Genomic DNA, 17479 nt, shown 5'->3' with positions numbered 1-17479 from the left:
TGTGTCGTCATTGATGGAAGCTTGTCGATGTTAGACATGGACATCGAGAGGAGGCCTTATCATCGCAACTGCAGCTGTGCATTGCATCAAAAGAAGGGAAAACAACTAAATACTTGCGTCCACGGTAGGAATATATCCCCTAAAAGGCAAAAACAGAAAGATATCACATTGTCAATAACAGCTTCCAAATTCTCTTCTCCATCTTATTCTTCTTCCAATAACTCACCAGTCCCAAATGTACAGCATACAACTCCATCTTTAGCAAATAGTTGATAGATTTTCACTAAGTTGCTCGAACTCATACTACTTTTGAAGGATCCAACACGTACCTGATGATCACATTTTTGAAGAGTCCAAGCAATATAGGATTTTCGAGCATAGTCAACTCTCCGATGGATTGAGTAGTTTGTACTCTGGTAAGTTCGTGTATACATCAGTGGAAACTTCATACTTACTAGAAACTTAAAAAAGGAAAAAATGTTTTTCCTCTTCAGGATGTGTATATGAGCAAATGTTCCATTCATTTTCTACTTCAGAAAAATAATGTACACTGCAGGGGCAGAGCCAGGTTGGGCCGCCCTCCAGCGAAAAATTACGTTGTTCATAAATAGTTAAAATGATATCTTATGCATATATAATAAATGTTGAAATCTTTGACTTCTTCATATGTTTACTTCTAATCGAATTAATAGATATTATAAGTTGTACTAAAATATCAAAAAAGTAGTCCCCACCTAGTCTCTCTTTGTGTGGCCTGCACTCTCCACGTAATCAAATTTATCTAATCTTCTCAAACTCTCTATTACTCTTCTCCACCACCATGCACCGTCGTCATCATGGGCTGCTCCGCCACCCTCCTCCCTACTCCTCCTCATCTCTGCCGTCACTCCACCTCCCCCTTCCCTCCTTCTCCCCACCTCAACCGCCGCAACCTCCTCTTCCTCTCTACCACTCTCACATTTCCCTCAACCATCTCCACCTCCGTCGCCGCCCCACCGCCGTCACCGGATACCACTATCACCGAACGAGTCTTCTTAGACTTCAGTATATGTCCTAATTACTTCACAAACAGGAATCTCGGAGATGATCTCTCTAATTGCGCTGATTCTGAACCAATTGGTCGACTTGTTCTAGGGCTTTACGGTAACCTAGTTCCGATTACTGTGTCGAATTTCAAAGCTATGTGTACTGGTTCATCTGGATCGACTTATAAGGGTACTTTGGTCCAGAAAATATTTCCGGGACAGTTTTTTATGGCGGGGAGACAGGGGAGAAGAGATAAAGGAGAAGTGAAACCGCCATTGAAGTTAATTAGGAATGTAGAGTCAATTGAATCTAAAGCTTTTCTTTTGGAACATTCTAGAGCTGGAGTTGTTTCATTGCCTTTATCTGAGAATGATGATGATGATGATCTTAAGCTGAATCCAAATTATCATAATGTGGAGTTTTTGATTACTACTGGACCTGGACCTTGTCCTCAGCTTGATAGCAAGAATATTGTTTTTGGAACTGTTCTTGAAGGTGAGTTCTCAGAATCTACAAATTTATCTCCTTAAGTTCAGTTTAACTTATATACATTGACGGCGAAGTCTGTCGGGAACAGCCTCTCTACCTCTGTCTGAGGTAGGGGTAAGGTCTGCGTACACTTGAGGTGTAGGAGTAAGGTCCGCGTATACTGTACATTCCACATTCCCAAGACACTACTTTGTGGGATTATTCCGAGTATGTTGGTGTACACTGAAGATGTAAATGAATTGTATCTATTAGTCTATTTGAATGTGTTGTAGAAGGTAGCATGCCTTATATTCGAATTAGTTATCTCGATTGTTATTGAAAATTACCATAGTTATCTTATAGGTGATTTGAGTTGTCGGTGTGTAGAAGTTTAACACTTTAGTTAATCCCATTTCAGTCCTCCACCTTATATACACTGAAAATGTAATGAATGTTTACATATTGGTCTATTTTAACCTGTTGTAGAAGGTAGCATGCCTTATATTCGAGTTAATAATTTCAATTTTTATGGAAAATTATTGTAGTTATCTTTTAGGCGACCAGAGTGTAAAAGGTCTTTTATATTGTTAGTGTAATAGAAGTTGAACACTTTAGTTAATCGCACTATACTATACTTTACCAACTGAGCTAACATTGGGAGACTTATACTCTTTTAGTTGGCACATGCATGTTTAGTGTAAAAGGGTGCTTCGCCGTAGTGTTTGTCAATGTTGTGACAAAGTAAATATTTGCTTAAGAAAATGTTAACTTGCTAGTCGAGAAGTGATCTTTACATTTAGATATTCGTAAGGTAAAATGACGTGGTTCTCCAATTGATAGTACGAGTCAATACCTCCATGTGCCTATCTGCCCTACTAAAGAAGATCGATTTAAAGGTTAAATAGAGGTATATTTGATTGGAGAAATATGGAGGAACAAGGAGTACTACCAGAGTTATCACTTTTATTGAGTAATGGGCCTAATAAAACTGGATGGATAGAGTATTCATATATTTGTCCCCAAGTAATCTAGAATTTAGGCATTGTTGATTGATCATATGGATCTGAAATAGTTCTAGACTAGAATCAGTCTATGACTTTGCTATTGTGTCGTTCACTTTGAGGTCCTTTATTACTTTAATGATAATAAAATTCAAAGCCGTTTTCTTTACTTAGTAAATAATTTATTTTTAAGTAAAACCTCACCTATCATCCCGATGTATCAAATTTTGCTCATTGTATCTTTTGGTTAAGTGATTAAAGACTTCACTTTTAATGGTTCAATCAAAAGAAGTACTCCCTCGGTTTCACTTTGCTTGTCTCCCTCAGTTTCAATTTGTTTGTACTTTCCTTTTAAGTACGTTTCAAAAAGATCAATGTCTTTTTACTTTTTTGACAACTCTTTAGTTTGAACTTTCCACCTGGCATGTTTAAGACTACAAGATGAAACAATATTTCGGTACATTCTACATATCTTTAGTTTAAGACTGCAAGGTTCAAAAGTCTTCTTTACTTTCTTAAACTTCTTGTCAAGTCAAAACCAGACAAACAAAATAAAGCGGATGAAGTATTATAATAGATGTCCAAGGCACTGAAATCCTTGGGCTATCTCAAACTTTGTTGTCTGTGTTTAGTATGGATTTTTTCCATCTCCTATCCTTTTAATCATCATTTCTGCTGCTCAAACCAATAACAGAGGCACCTCAGTCTTTTTGAAACAGCTGTAAGGTCTGAGTACACTATGTTGTTGGTGTTGTTGGACCAAACTTCTATTAACCACCTAAGATAATATGCCAGATACTTAAACTTGAAACTGATTCAAGCAGATAGGGACAAATGATGACCAAAAATTTCAGTGAATGGCATGTCAGTGAAATGTTTGCAAGTTCCGATTTTGCTGTAGCTACTAAAAAAATTGACAAAAATCACAGAGGGATAACATGTCTCAACATTGACTCTACCAAACATGGCAACCTAGGTAATGAAAAATAGTAGGAAAATAAAAAATTTAGTCAACTACAGGTCATTCCTAGCAGTTGTTAGATTGAAAGCAAAGGGTAGGTTCACTCATGACTAAGTAGGCAAAGTATATAGATATACCTAGGAGTATGAAAATGGAAGGGGAAATGTAATATCTTTCTAATTCAGCTCGAAGCGGTAACTAAATGAAGAAAGGAAAGGATTTAATGGGCTAGTATGGGACTGGAAAGTTGAGAAATAAAGGCTTTAGGAACAAAGGGAGTAAATGAAGAAAAGCAGAAAAAGAGAGGAATGAGCTGAAAATTGAAGAAGCAGGGAATGACAGTAGAGAATAATAGGAGCAAGAAGGGACGATTACAGGAGTGGAAGGTGGGGAAGGAAGAAAGAGAAATCTGGCAAAATTTTGCATTTTCTTTATTGATTCTAAATCGATATGTATACATCTCTAGCAAAGAGTATGCTTATAGCGTTTTTAACTTTTATACACCGATAGAAGAAGGAATTTCTAAATGTGCAGCTTTCTTAAAAATCAAATACAAGTAAAATTGTCCATAGTATGTTTTTAGATTGGATATCTGGATAAAAGGGTAAGTAACCTTCTATAATCAATTTTTTATTTTTTTAATAAAGGACCTTCTATGATCAATTTTAAACTAAACTAATAGTAGTACTTTTTTGTCAGTGTAATATTAATATAATTCAATTCATGCTTATATGGGGTGGGACGTGTGCATAATGACTTTCTTTGGTCGCTGGTCACAGCACTGCATTAGATGCTGATTGACTTGCAGAAGATTAATACACTATATCATGTAGCGCCAGTTAAGTTTACCTTGACTTTTCAAGTCTCCTGCACTATTTGGCTCACAGTAAGACACTTGTGGGTGCTTAGGCTTGTGTGATATGATCCAGAGTGAACTTGTTATGTGCAATTAGGACTTATTAGATAAATATTGTTTCAAGTTAAACATTAACCTGCTGCTTAATATGGGATGTGTTCTACCAGGTCAAAATAGGTAAAGAAATTGAAGGAACAAACATGATGCCAACAAATGCATAAATCGAGATGGTTCTTTCCCAATAGTTAAGGCAAACAGAACTTTTACGGAGTCGGTTTGAAAATTATATAGTACTAACACCGACTGAGAAGACTTTACCTACTGGCTACAGCATAGAACAAATATTGCTGAGTGATTTTGAGGCCTGGTGATATTAGAAGTTGCTCACACACCATCTTAATTAGTCAAGTCACCCACCTGTTTCTTTGTGTTGCTCTGTTGTTTTGCAGTAGATATTGCTGTGGCTGGTGTATAATTGTCAGTTTTAGACAGGGATCAACTCTTGCTCTCTATTATTTAGTCAACCGTGTTGTAGAGAAAAGTAGGACGAGAAACTACGCAAATTCTTGTTAAATAAAGACTAATGTAAAAGGTAGTGGTCTGAACATGCTGTGATGTTTAGCTCAATTCACATCTGTGAACAGTGGAAAGCTATGCTTTCAACTTAGTTTCCGCAAGGCTTCAATGAGCGAAACAAGAGTAGAGAGTCTGCCTAGTGGGAGGACCCTTCACCTCCAACCAAAGCCTGGAGTTAGAATCTCCATGAGGGAAAAGAAGGGAAAAGCTACTGTTCTCCCCCGGGAAGGGGAGTATGAGGATGGGGTTCCATATAAAAATAAAACTAACGAAGACCTTCTCGGATGGTATAAAACAACTCTATGCTTCAGAAGGAAGAAACAAAAGAAAACGAGAATGATTAGTTCCTTGCTGGATATATGTGCAACGAAAGCCCTGCATTAGTAGAAGTGACATGCCACTACTTGTGTACACTATTACAACTTTCTGCATAGTTACTAACATGAAACTTACATGCTGAAACAGTATCCGTATGTTACGTCAAAAGCTCACTTTTTTTGCCTTTTCTTGGAGTGTACTGCAGGTTTGGATATTGTGACAACCATAGCTGCCATTCCCACTTATAAACCATCCGAAAATATTCGACAATATAATGATTTTGCTGAGCTTATTGGAGATGGAAGAGCAAAAACTGCTCGCGCAATCTGGAATAAGCCACTCAAGACTGTTTATATCAGTGATTGTGGAGAACTCAAAGTAGCAAAGCCTACACTTTCTCCTAGCCTACCTTGATATGTTCAGGTTCCTCATTTTATTTCCATATCCACATTGTTACCATGACTTGTAAAGGTTTCTCTTTTCTGTATGTTACATTGACAGAAGAGGATTTACATAATGCAGAGCTTTTAAGTTGAGAAGTCCATATTTGTTCAGGGTAATTTTTGCAGTCAAATTAGATGAGGGATAATGGGCTTTCTTTTAACACACACACACACGTAGTCGTTTTGCCACCTATTAAAAAATAGGTACCTGCTTATGGTAGGAGGTAGCAGGTATCCCATGGAATTAGTCAAGGTGTGCGGAAGCTGGCCTGGACACCACAGTCATCAACATCTTATACTAGCTACCATGCAAGAACCAATAGAAAGGATTTCAACGCCCCACCCTAGAAAAGAAGTAGAACACACCATCACCTACAACCTTTCTTCACCAAGCGACATCGTCATCACCTACAACCTTCCTTCAACAAGTAACATCATCGTATGCTCCACTTTTGTTACCCTCATATATACATGGTGGGGAGAGGAGAGTAGTCAGAGTGAGTATGTGCCATTAAAGTGAGGTTATCCTTCTCAATGTCTATTTGGGCTTATGGTAATGGACCAAACCATGGAGATAGTTCTACTCATCTAATGAATAGATGCAGGCCCAAGCCCTTGACAAGACATTACCAAAAACCTACAATTTTCACTTTCATAAACTCCCAAAAAATGAGAGATAGAGTTGAACATTCTAAGATAATAATAAATATAAAAGGGTTTTAAGTATCGGTCACATAATCAGGCTTATACCATTACGCTCACAAGCAAAATATTAGCTTGATCCTACCTTCATACACTTATAATAGCATATTAGCTAATGATTTATATAACTTAAAGTCGAAAAATTAATTAAGAAAACAATAGGAAAGAGGAAAAACAAAGCAAGCTCCCTACCCTACACAATTAGAAAAAAAAAGTTAAATGAGGTAAGCCAATAGAAAAAGCATCTAAATTTCAAGTTGACAAAGTCAACTACACTGCTCCTAAGATTCATAGATTTTTATATTTTTCATATTTTTGGCCAAAAGCAAATTCTTTTCTCACACGTAATTGACCAATGAACAAAAATAAAAGTCCAAATTCCATTTTCTTCCACACAAAAACATTGTGGTTCAACACTTCACACCACATCTTGTGTTCCAAAAATTTGACTCACTCTAACAACATATAGTAATCATTTCATAAATTATCACTCAAACTTTAACTTTACAACACTAAAGCCTATTTCTATTACGAAAAATCACTCAACTTTACCTAGTCCATTACAAAAAAGTCACTCGAGCTTATTTAAACAATACAAAAAGTCACTCGGAGAAACCAAATGTGATTTTCTTTTAGTAACTTTGATATAGTAAAAGTAAAAGTTAAGTGACCTACTCCCACATAATCCTTACAAAAAAAAAAAAAAGGTAGTAGTATAAGTAGTAGATGCCAATTTTTTTCTTCATTTTGCAAAATAAGCTAATTTGGAGAGAATGAATAATGTTATCCAAGATTGTAAACAAACAAATGATCCATTCAAGAAAGTAGTAGTTAGAGTCATTTCAAAAAGAAATTTAATGAGGAAATTTCCTATTACACAAAATCATGCTTGATTGGGTGGTGGTGGGGTGGGTGGGGTGGTCCATAGAGGTAAAAAGATGTCTCATGATGATCATGATAAAGGGATAAGATTTCACAAGTACAACAAAAAGGGGACCACTGACACTTGCCTATACCAAAGCCTAAATTGAAAAGAAGAAAAGAAAGAGAGGTCCCCAAAAGGCAAATCCCTATTTGTGTATACAAGCAATAAGAGAGAAGGACCACAACCCCAAGAATCAAGCAGCATGCCTTCAACTTGGTCATCAATCATCTCAACCTGTCTCATCACTAAACTATTCCTTTTTTTTTTTGGTTTCCCTTCTAATAATCAATATTCGTTTTAGGGTCTCGATTAATATAAAATCATGTCATGTAAGGTTAATTAGAAGAGGAAGTGCTCTCTACGATCATAATTTATTGGGGAACTTATGGAAATCTGATACATTTGGGGGCTAATTACATCCTATTTTGAAAGTTTCCTCAATTACAAATTTTTTGGATTCTTCATTGCTCTTGGATACATTCTTTTGTTGTCCAATACATTGCAAATGACACATTACTGATGTATTCGAGAAGGGAAGGATGTATCCAAGAGGAGATAGGGATGTATTCGAGAAGGGATAGGGGTGCATCTGAAAGGGAGGGATGTATCCAAGAGCGGATAGGGATGTATCTCAAAGGAGATTTTTGTAATATTTTTAAATAATAGGAAATTTCTAGAGATTCTGATATCTTAAGTTGTGTATTTATGTAATTGTTCTTAATTTGTTTCATTCATAAGGCTCGAACTTGAAATCTTTAAGGCACAATACATAAACATGACTCTTAACTTGGTTTTAGCGGATAACTATGCCCTCCAACTTTGAGTATGCACAAATAGGCACTTAACTTGTATAAAATTGAACAAGTAGACACATGTGTCTTATATGACATAATACACATAGGATATAAAATTGTCATGTAGAGTACCATGTAGGACGAATGTGTCTATTTGTTCAATTTTATACAAGTTTAAGTGTCTCCTTGTGCACACTCAAAGTCAAAGGTCATAGTTACCAACTGACGTTAAGTTAAGGGTCATGTTTATGTTTATATTTTATGAAAAATCTTTAATTAAGGATGGATGGAAGATATCATATCAATGGCAAAAAAAAATTTTACTACTGACAAATCCAACTGTGTATGAAGGTTTGCTTAAACCTAATATTACCAATTCGAATTCTATATATACATGTGAAAAATAAATTAAATAGAATTAGATATGCATTTTAATTCAATTCAGAATTCATAAAGTTTGACATTTACAAATCAAGCATTAGATATACAGGTTTATATAGTTTAGTAAAACTAAAGAATCACTCATGGCTTCAACTTAATCATGAATAATGCTTTAACGTGTGTTTAATAGGCAAAATTTGACTTGGGTTTAGATCTTAATTGAACTATCTAAATAAAAAATTGTAACTTTAAATAATTGTGTATATAATCCAAATTTTATATGAGAAAAATAAATATTCACAAAATTCAAAATTCATCGAGTCTAAATTATGAATTCCACTATATTTAACCCCACATATACGCAAATTTTGATATTTACTTTTTTTAAAAAATTTCTTGGCACATTTGTACGTTGGTGATATGATGGAAGTTTCAAAAGGGACCAGGACCACTGACGTTTAGCCAATTTTGTGTCTGTTTTTTAAGGCTTCTATTGTATAGCTTTGGGATGCCAAAGTGACACACATTTTGTGTTTTGAGCTTTGGATATATAATAATGGAAGCTATAATTAAAGGATGTGAATTCAGTGATGGAGATAAGATTTTGAATATAAAGTAATGGAAGTTATAATTGAAGGGTTCATGTTTAGTGGTAGAGATAAATGTTTGGATATAGTTAAAGGGTTTGAGTTTACTGATGGAGATAAAATTTTGGGTGTAAAATTATGGAAGCTATAATTGAAGAGTTTGAGCTTAGTGACGGAGACAAGATTGTGGATATAAAATAATGGAAGTTATAATTGATCGAGAGCTCAAGTTCATTGTTGGAGACATAATTTGATAAGAGTAATAGAAGGTATAATTAAAGGTTCGTATTTAACGGCAGAGACAAAATTTTGAATATAAATAATTGAAGGGTGAAGAGAAGATTTTGGATTATACAATAATGTAAGCTATAATTGCAGGGTTCGAGTTTAGTGATTGAAACCAAAAAAAAAAATTTAAGAAGTTTAATATGTATTATGTATATACATTTTTAAAAAATGATCTTATATATATATAATGCGTTTTTTTTATGAAGGAGGTTTAGATGTTCCCCTCTAGTTCCGCCCCCTTTTCGAGTTTAGGATATCGATAAATTATTAGAAAAAAGCATTCTACCTTCTTGTAAATTTTATGTATTTGAATAGCTTGAGCTTGATATCAAATACGAAATGAAAATAAAAAATAAAAAAGTTGTGAATTATAAAATGATGGTAAAAAATACGCTTGAATAATCACTTTTTTTTGTAAGTTTCACAAATTAATTATCAATTATTTCATTTTCCTACTGAACTATTAGCGGTTGTTCCATTTTTTTAATTTGGACTATCATCATTGTGTATTAAAACACAACTAGTTGAGTAGATATTAACCATTCACGTAAAAATAAAAAATAAAACAAGAGATAGTTAAAGTGTAAAACTTATGAAAATATGATCGATAATAATTACACAAACATATATTTTTTCTTAAAAACTAATATTTATTTATGATGCTGAGCGATGAACATCTATTGATTATTGAACAACTAGCACTAGGTAATACTATTAATATTACAAAGATCATCTCATTTTAGAATAATTAAGTGAAACTAATCACAATTAGAAACGTTAACCTTCAAAAGAACCAAAAAGGCATGCCACGCTACCTGTTTTGTAATTTAATATGTATGATTAGCCACTGATGTAGGTCCTAATCCTAATTAATTAACTAATTAATAGTTTCACTGTATTTACCTTCTTTTTTTTTTTAATGACGATGACGTTATCCTAAAAAGGAAAATAAAATAAAATATCTCAACATAATCTATCAAGTTGCCAATTGTGGGATTGATAGAGATTGCAAATCTATTTTAGTTTAAATTAAATCCCAACTCATTGCACTTATAATGTTAATTAATTAACAGTAGAAAGAATATTATTTCTACTCCCTTGCAGAGGCGAATCTAGGATTTTTCAAACATGGATGCACCAAGAAAAATGTATTAAGTGGAAATTGATCCTCAGTCCTCAAAGTCAAAAGCTCAACATTTAACCATGTGGACCAACTAGACTTTTTATAGTACGGGTGCAAGAATATAATATTATACAAATGTTAGAAAATATATACATAAAATATCTAATTTTACGAAGAGACCACGGATTCAGGCGCCCTATTTTTTGCACTTAAATTCACCACTGCTCGCTTGATTAATAATATATTTTATTTTGGTCCTTATTAATAGACTGAAAATATTTAACCTTTAATTAATTAATATGTGTATCTTTCGTCCGTTTAAATAAATATTTTATTTAAATACCAGTTGATTGCAATTAGGGGTGTTCACGAGTTGGTTTGGGTCGGTTATTGGTCAAAATCAAAACCAAACCAACTTAATCGGTTTGAAAATTATCAAAACCAAACCAAACCAAATATAATATACATTTATCGGTTTGGTTGTTTTCGGTTTTGGTTTGGTTTGGTTCGGTTATTCGGTTATTAACCATACATAAAAATAAAAGAAACAATTCATTCAAAACGTGAAAAAAGTGACAACAATCCATTCAAACGAAAAAATAATTAGAATGACTGGCATTACAGAATTTTGGATCATTGAATTTATTGAATAAAACTTCAAAATTCACTATTTTGGCATAGAAGGAAGAGACAATGACATTTTCAGTCTCGCAATGAATTTTCATAGACACTCATATACATGGAACCAATAAGAAAAATGTTCTCACCTTGGACATTTTTTCTTTCATAAGTAAATTATAAATATTTTGATGAAACATATATAAAATCTTTAAAATTGTTTATGAATATAATATATTATGTATGTATAATAATTAATTTTATGTATATAACTTGTTGGTTCGGTTCGGTTATTTCGTTGATTTTTTTCGAACAAAACCATAACCAAACCAAATACTATCGGTTCTTAACAATCTAAAACCAAAACCCAAATTAAATCGGTTCATTTAATCGGTTTGATTTGATTTTTCGGTTTGGATCGATTTTTATCCAAACCATGAACACCGCTAATTGCAATTATAATGTTAATTATTTAATAAGAAGAATATCACTTTTTGGTCCCTTGATTTTCGGTAATTTAATTTTGGTCCTTAATAATAGACTCAACATATTTTACATTTAATTTGATCAATCAGTATGTGTACCTTTCATTCAGGGTGGAGCCTTCATACGGTTAGGGAACCTTTGGCGGAAAATGTTACTGTATAATTTTATGTATATATAGTAGATGTCGAATTTTCTTTGATTAGTTCATGTGTTTATTTCTTCAGATTTTGAACATTCTTATTAAAAAATTTAGTTCCGCTATTGTTGTCATCCGTTTATATATGAAATATGTTATTTGAAATAATCAAGAAGTATATTACCCTCAAATATGAAGTAATAGTACAAATTAAAAATAACACATATAATTAAATGATGAAACTATTAATTTTTTCTGAAAATTTGTGAATAATGGATCAAAAGTATACATTTCAAGTAGCAGACGGTTAAATGTGCTTACTCAAATAATATAGAAATTAAAATCAGACTTTATCAATAATCGAGGAATCAAAGTGTCACTACGAAAAAATTAAAATTAGCTATGAATTTCGTTGTTATTTTGTCTCTAAATTTGTAAGAATTCTTAAGCAAGTTGATCAGAAAGGTACATTTTAAATAGTTGAAGATGAAATATACTTGATCAACTTAACACACAACGATCAAAATTACACATTATCAACAATCGAAGGACTACAATATCACTATAAAAAAGATTAAATTAGTTATGAAGTTCGTCTTTGTTCTGTTGCTAAATAATTCATAGCTAATAAAATATGAAGTAATAGTACAAATTTAAAATAACACATATAATTAAATGATGAAACTGTTAATTTTTTCTGAAAATTTGTGAATAATGGATCAAAAGTATACATTTCAAGTAGCGGACGGTTAAATGTGCTTACTCAAATAATATAGAAATTAAAATCAGACTTTATCAATAATCGAGGAATCAAAGTGTCACTACGAAAAAATTAAAATTAGCTATGAATTTCGTTGTTATTTTGTCTCTAAATTTGTAAGAATTCTTAAGCAAGTTGATCAGAAAAGTACATTTTAAGTAGTTGAAGATGAAATATACTTGATCAACTTAACACACAACGATCAAAATCACACATTATCAACAATCGAGGGACTGCAGTATCACTATAAAAAAGATTAAATTAGTTATGAAGTTCGTCTTTGTTCTGTTGCTAAATAATTCATAGCTAATAAAATATTTAAATAATTTATCTTTCATTCGTCATAAATTGTATTAGTGATAAATTTTACTGATTATAAAATTTATCTGTCGCTAATTTCTATTTTTCTACTAATAGGTTGCAATTATCTCTTAATAGTACTAACAAAAGGGCTTAGTTGAAACTTGAAACTAATAAATGTGTTATTATCAGTCTTTTGTCATGTAGTTGAATTAATCCTTTTTTTATTATATACTTTTCATATTTTTATAATATGCTATTCTGATGAATATTTTTGGTGTGAAACAATGATTAATCACACAGAATCCTTATGATTTTTTGTCATAAGAAACATAGGACAGGATGAGACAATGTTAACTGATTCCACACACATCATGTTTACTTTTTATGAGTGGATAATGCATTGCTAATTAATTATTAGTACTAATTAAACAAGATGATAATGCTTGATTATTTTTTAAACATTTTCTTGGATCACCTTTACATACACACAAATCCCAATTAATCAACTTTTTAAGCCCTAATTAGGATCAATTACTAACACCTCCCCTCCTTTTTCATCCACCTATCAAATTCACATTTTCCAGCGACCTAACTTTTTTCAAAATTGATTTCGATCGGCCTCAATCGCGAGCATGAAGGAATGAAATCGATCCATTTTTCTAGCGACCTAACTCTCTTGTGTGCGTGCAAGCCTAAGCATTTTCGTGCTCTTTACTACTTCACTAAAAATACAAGATCCTTAAAAAATAAAAAGAATTAACTTATTTTTTCTTAATCAATAAAGTATACTCCCTTTAAAATACCAACTAATTTCTTCCAATATTGACTTCAACATGTCTCACATCTATCTCGAGCTCGTGAAAGAGTAAGATCCACCCTTTTTACCTAGCGACCTAACTCTTTTGTGCGCATCCAAGTCTAAGCCATTTCTTATATAATACGAGTACACCAAAAATACAAATTCCTTACAAAATAAAATAATAGTAGTACTTTTTTTTTTATTAAATCAATAAGAGACACACGCTTGAGATACAACTTACTTCTGTCAATTTTGACTACCACGTTTTGAATGTCTTATAATTAATTAATATGGAAATGACAAGATAATAATAGTGGTTGTTAGGAGATATAAATCAATAAATCATTTAGAAGACAATGAGAGACTAATACGTGACATTGTCAATGCATCCAAAACTCTCCAATTCCATATAATTGTATTTAATTTGAGAAAAATTAATCATTTTACTCACTGAATTATTAATTTTTTATTTTTTATTTTTGATCCTTGTGCTCTTCAATTAATCATGTTTAACTCTCGACCAATATAATTGCATATGTAATGCCCATAGCCAAAATAGAGAACCCCACATTAGGTAGGGGTGGGGGATGGGGTTAAGAGTGGGTGATAATTAGGTGTGTGGGAGGTGGAGAGGATGCGATCAACGTGGAACGTCATTTGTGAAACTTATTTTCTCTGTTTCCATTATGAAAGTCATTTTCTAAATTTGTAAGGAACTTTTTTTTTTTCTAGAGAAAATGTTTTCCTAAAAAGTTGATCAACCAAAATATGAGAAAGGTGAGTTGTGACATAATTAATAATTAATCGACACTACTTACAAAATATCGTATGCATATTTTCAAATTATTAGTTGTAAGCATTCTGTAGACCTTGAAATTTTATGGAACTCTACAAAGTGTGTTGGGATTTCAATTAGGATTCTAGGAGGCTTATTCAACTCTAAACTCTAGTTTATGTCTATATAAATGGTACTATATCCCCTTGAAGATGTATCTCGAATATTCTGCAAATTCAATAAATATTTATAGAGAGATCAATCAAAATCATCTTAGTTCGAGAAAATACGCCACAAACGACTCTCGAATCATGGATAAATCTTATGAGAAAATAATCAAGGAATCAACAAATTTGTACTCACAATCTTGATGAATAAAATTGTTTCTTCATATTTTACTTGTAATTGCAACTTATTTTTTGTCACTCTAAAATTTATTGAAAACACATACAAATTCTCTTTCAAAATATTAAAACCTTGAAATCTAAATTCACATCAACAATTTTTTTTATCTTTGCTCTCCTATTTGAATATCTCCATTCTTAAAAAAACCCAAAAAAAAAAAAAGTCCATTTTAGTAGTAGCACTTTATTAATTATTATTAATAGTAATAAAAAAGAGTATATGGAGCTTTCAAAGTACAATAAATAAATAAATAAAATAATTGGTGTCACTGTGTCAGTGAATATTGATTTTGTCTTACTTGTGTCACCAAAAATGAACTAGACATACATATATATATATATATATATATACTCCATTTATATATAAATACATATTTGTGTCCCCTAAAGTGTCAGTAACTTGAGCTATACTAGTAATATTTTTAGATGAGGAATTCTTTTTGATTGTTATGTTTGATGGAAAACAATAGAAAAGAGAAATGAAAAAGAAAAGTAGTACTCTCTCCGTCCTAATTTATATAACAATATTTGATTAATATCATCTTATTAAGTATAATATTAAAAAAATATATATATTAAAGTTAAATTGTTATCTTTGTCATGAACCAATCTCATATTGGTGAAAATATGTCAAGGGGTAAAGCATGTTTTGGTGTCACACACTTCTCGTTCGAGGTTTCAACAAATGCTATGAAGCTTGTCAATGGATATATACGTCCTTTTTTCTTTGGTATATAGTATATACTATATAGTATGCATCGAGATCATTATGAAATTCACTTAAAATATCATGTTACACTTGTTCTTCAGAAGTTTTAAAAGTTTTCAGTCATTTTTTGTGACTCGCTCATTGGTTTGTCCTTCTTCAAAGGCGTCACAATCTCGCACTTACATAAGAAATTATTATTCCATACTTTGATCCAAAAAAAAAAAACAATCTATATTGGTGTTGTTTTACTCTTATTGAGCAAACAAAGTTCATAATGGAAATATTTGATACAAGTCTATCATCTACCCAATTGATTTGACGTAAATATTAAGTGCTCAGCTTCTCATTCGATATTCGATATTCGATATTCGATATCCACATTCGAGTCCGACTAAATCTGAATTCACATCAGGAAGTCTTACATTAGGAGGTAAAACACTCCCTAATAAAGGCGACTCTATATCCAAAGAATTCGAACCTAAAACTTCTTGATTAAGAATAAATGAGTATTTATTATTGCATCACAACCTCGTTAGTTTGTGTACTATCATACATAACAAATACTAATATGTCTTTGATTTATTTATGTGAATTCAATTCTTTCATTGATTTGTCAAGTTGACCAATTGAACAAGGACCATATATGTAATGACACAAAATGTGTTGGTCCACTTGTATGAAGTGTCAAACTCCTTGGCCCCTACAATTAAAGCACACAAGGTACATTTAGACTAGTGAAATAAATAGTGAACATTAAGGATGTGTCTGTTATAAAGGAAAAATATTTTTTGAAAACAAATACTTTTTTTTAGTATTTAATAAGTTAAAAAATAAATTATATTATCCAGCAAAATATGAAAAATATTTTCTGAGCAAAAATAAATATGCAATTTTGCTAACATAATTTTTCATAACATTTAGATTAATTAAATATGAAAATTAGAAAATATTTTCAAGTAAAACTCAATGTCCGTTTTTGTTGACGTATTATCAAAACAGAATTAATCTCAATAAAATATTCCGTCCTAAGTGTGAAGGAGGGGTGCGTGAAGAAGTCCTACACCAATAATAGCACTTTTTTTGTTATTTCAATTTTAATATCATGATGTATGGTATGCATATTTTAATAAAATGATATTTGATACGGTGTACAATATTTATAAAAGAATTGCATTATACCATACCGAAGTGTATATATATATATATATATATATATATATATATATAATATTATTGTTATTATAATAAAAAATATAAACCAGCATTAGCACAACATTAATTGTTAATGTTGGAACTTTGATACTCTATATTGATTAAAATGTATTTGTTGTTTAATTTTTTTAATAAAGGAAATTATTTGCAATTTCTTTTGAAATATTTCTACATAGATGTGTTAACATGATATAGTTGATTTTTTTTCTTGAAAAGCTGAGTTTATAATTCTATATTATATGAGTATATATACAGTGAAATCAAACAAATTATGGTTATCGATTTATCGTGCCACAAAATATCAAACCATACTAAATTAATTACTCTCTCAGTCTCATATTAGTTGATCGCTTTTCATTTAGTACGGTGCTTACAAAAATCATAAATAAGAAGATAAGTTTACTAATTCACCCCTTAAAAAAACTTATTGAGAATTTTATAAACAAATGCGAACACTTTCAAAAAGAAATATTACAAGGGTAATATAGAAAAAATTTAATTAATTCTTTCTTGATTTAGTAAGGTAGACAACTATTTTAAAGATGATAATCAACTAGTATGGGACAGTAATAGTAGCTTTTAATTTAGTATAGTAATAATTTACTCTATCCATTTCAATCCGTTTATCTTACTTTTCACTTTGACTCCATTTTTCCTTTTTGATAATTCGATAATTTTATTTTTTTCCGATGACATATTTAAGATCACAAAATTAAAAATATCTTGATATATTTTATATATTTTAAATTTAATTAATTTTAACCATCTTCCACACGTAAGGATTGGCAATATAAAATGTGAACAAGAACAAGCGTGTAATATGAATAG

At 31.6% G+C, this 17479-nt stretch overlaps 3 protein-coding genes across 5 annotated transcripts in view; 2 read left to right on the top strand and 1 right to left on the bottom strand.

Moving 5' to 3' along the window:
* Window positions 1–17479, bottom strand: part of LOC125824498 (uncharacterized) — a 263589-nt gene that overhangs the window by 169547 nt on the left and 76563 nt on the right. The window lies entirely within an intron of this gene.
* The window catches only part of LOC125824540 (probable E3 ubiquitin-protein ligase RHY1A), a 293655-nt gene that overhangs the window by 217567 nt on the left and 58609 nt on the right, over window positions 1–17479 (top strand). The gene's annotated exons all lie outside the window — the stretch shown is intronic.
* LOC125824527 (peptidyl-prolyl cis-trans isomerase CYP28, chloroplastic) lies at window positions 784–5745 on the top strand. Its single transcript, XM_049503926.1, has 2 exons — window positions 784–1521; window positions 5412–5745. The coding sequence occupies exons 1-2, from the start codon at window positions 837–839 to the stop codon at window positions 5618–5620; spliced, it is 894 nt and encodes a 297-aa protein (XP_049359883.1). The 5' UTR covers window positions 784–836; the 3' UTR covers window positions 5621–5745.

Source organism: Solanum verrucosum, unplaced genomic scaffold (assembly GCF_900185275.1).
Source record: "Solanum verrucosum unplaced genomic scaffold, falcon-dt-bn FXZP01000022.1, whole genome shotgun sequence".
Taxonomy (NCBI): Eukaryota; Viridiplantae; Streptophyta; class Magnoliopsida; order Solanales; family Solanaceae; genus Solanum; species Solanum verrucosum.
This window is presented reverse-complemented; position numbering and strand designations above follow the sequence as displayed.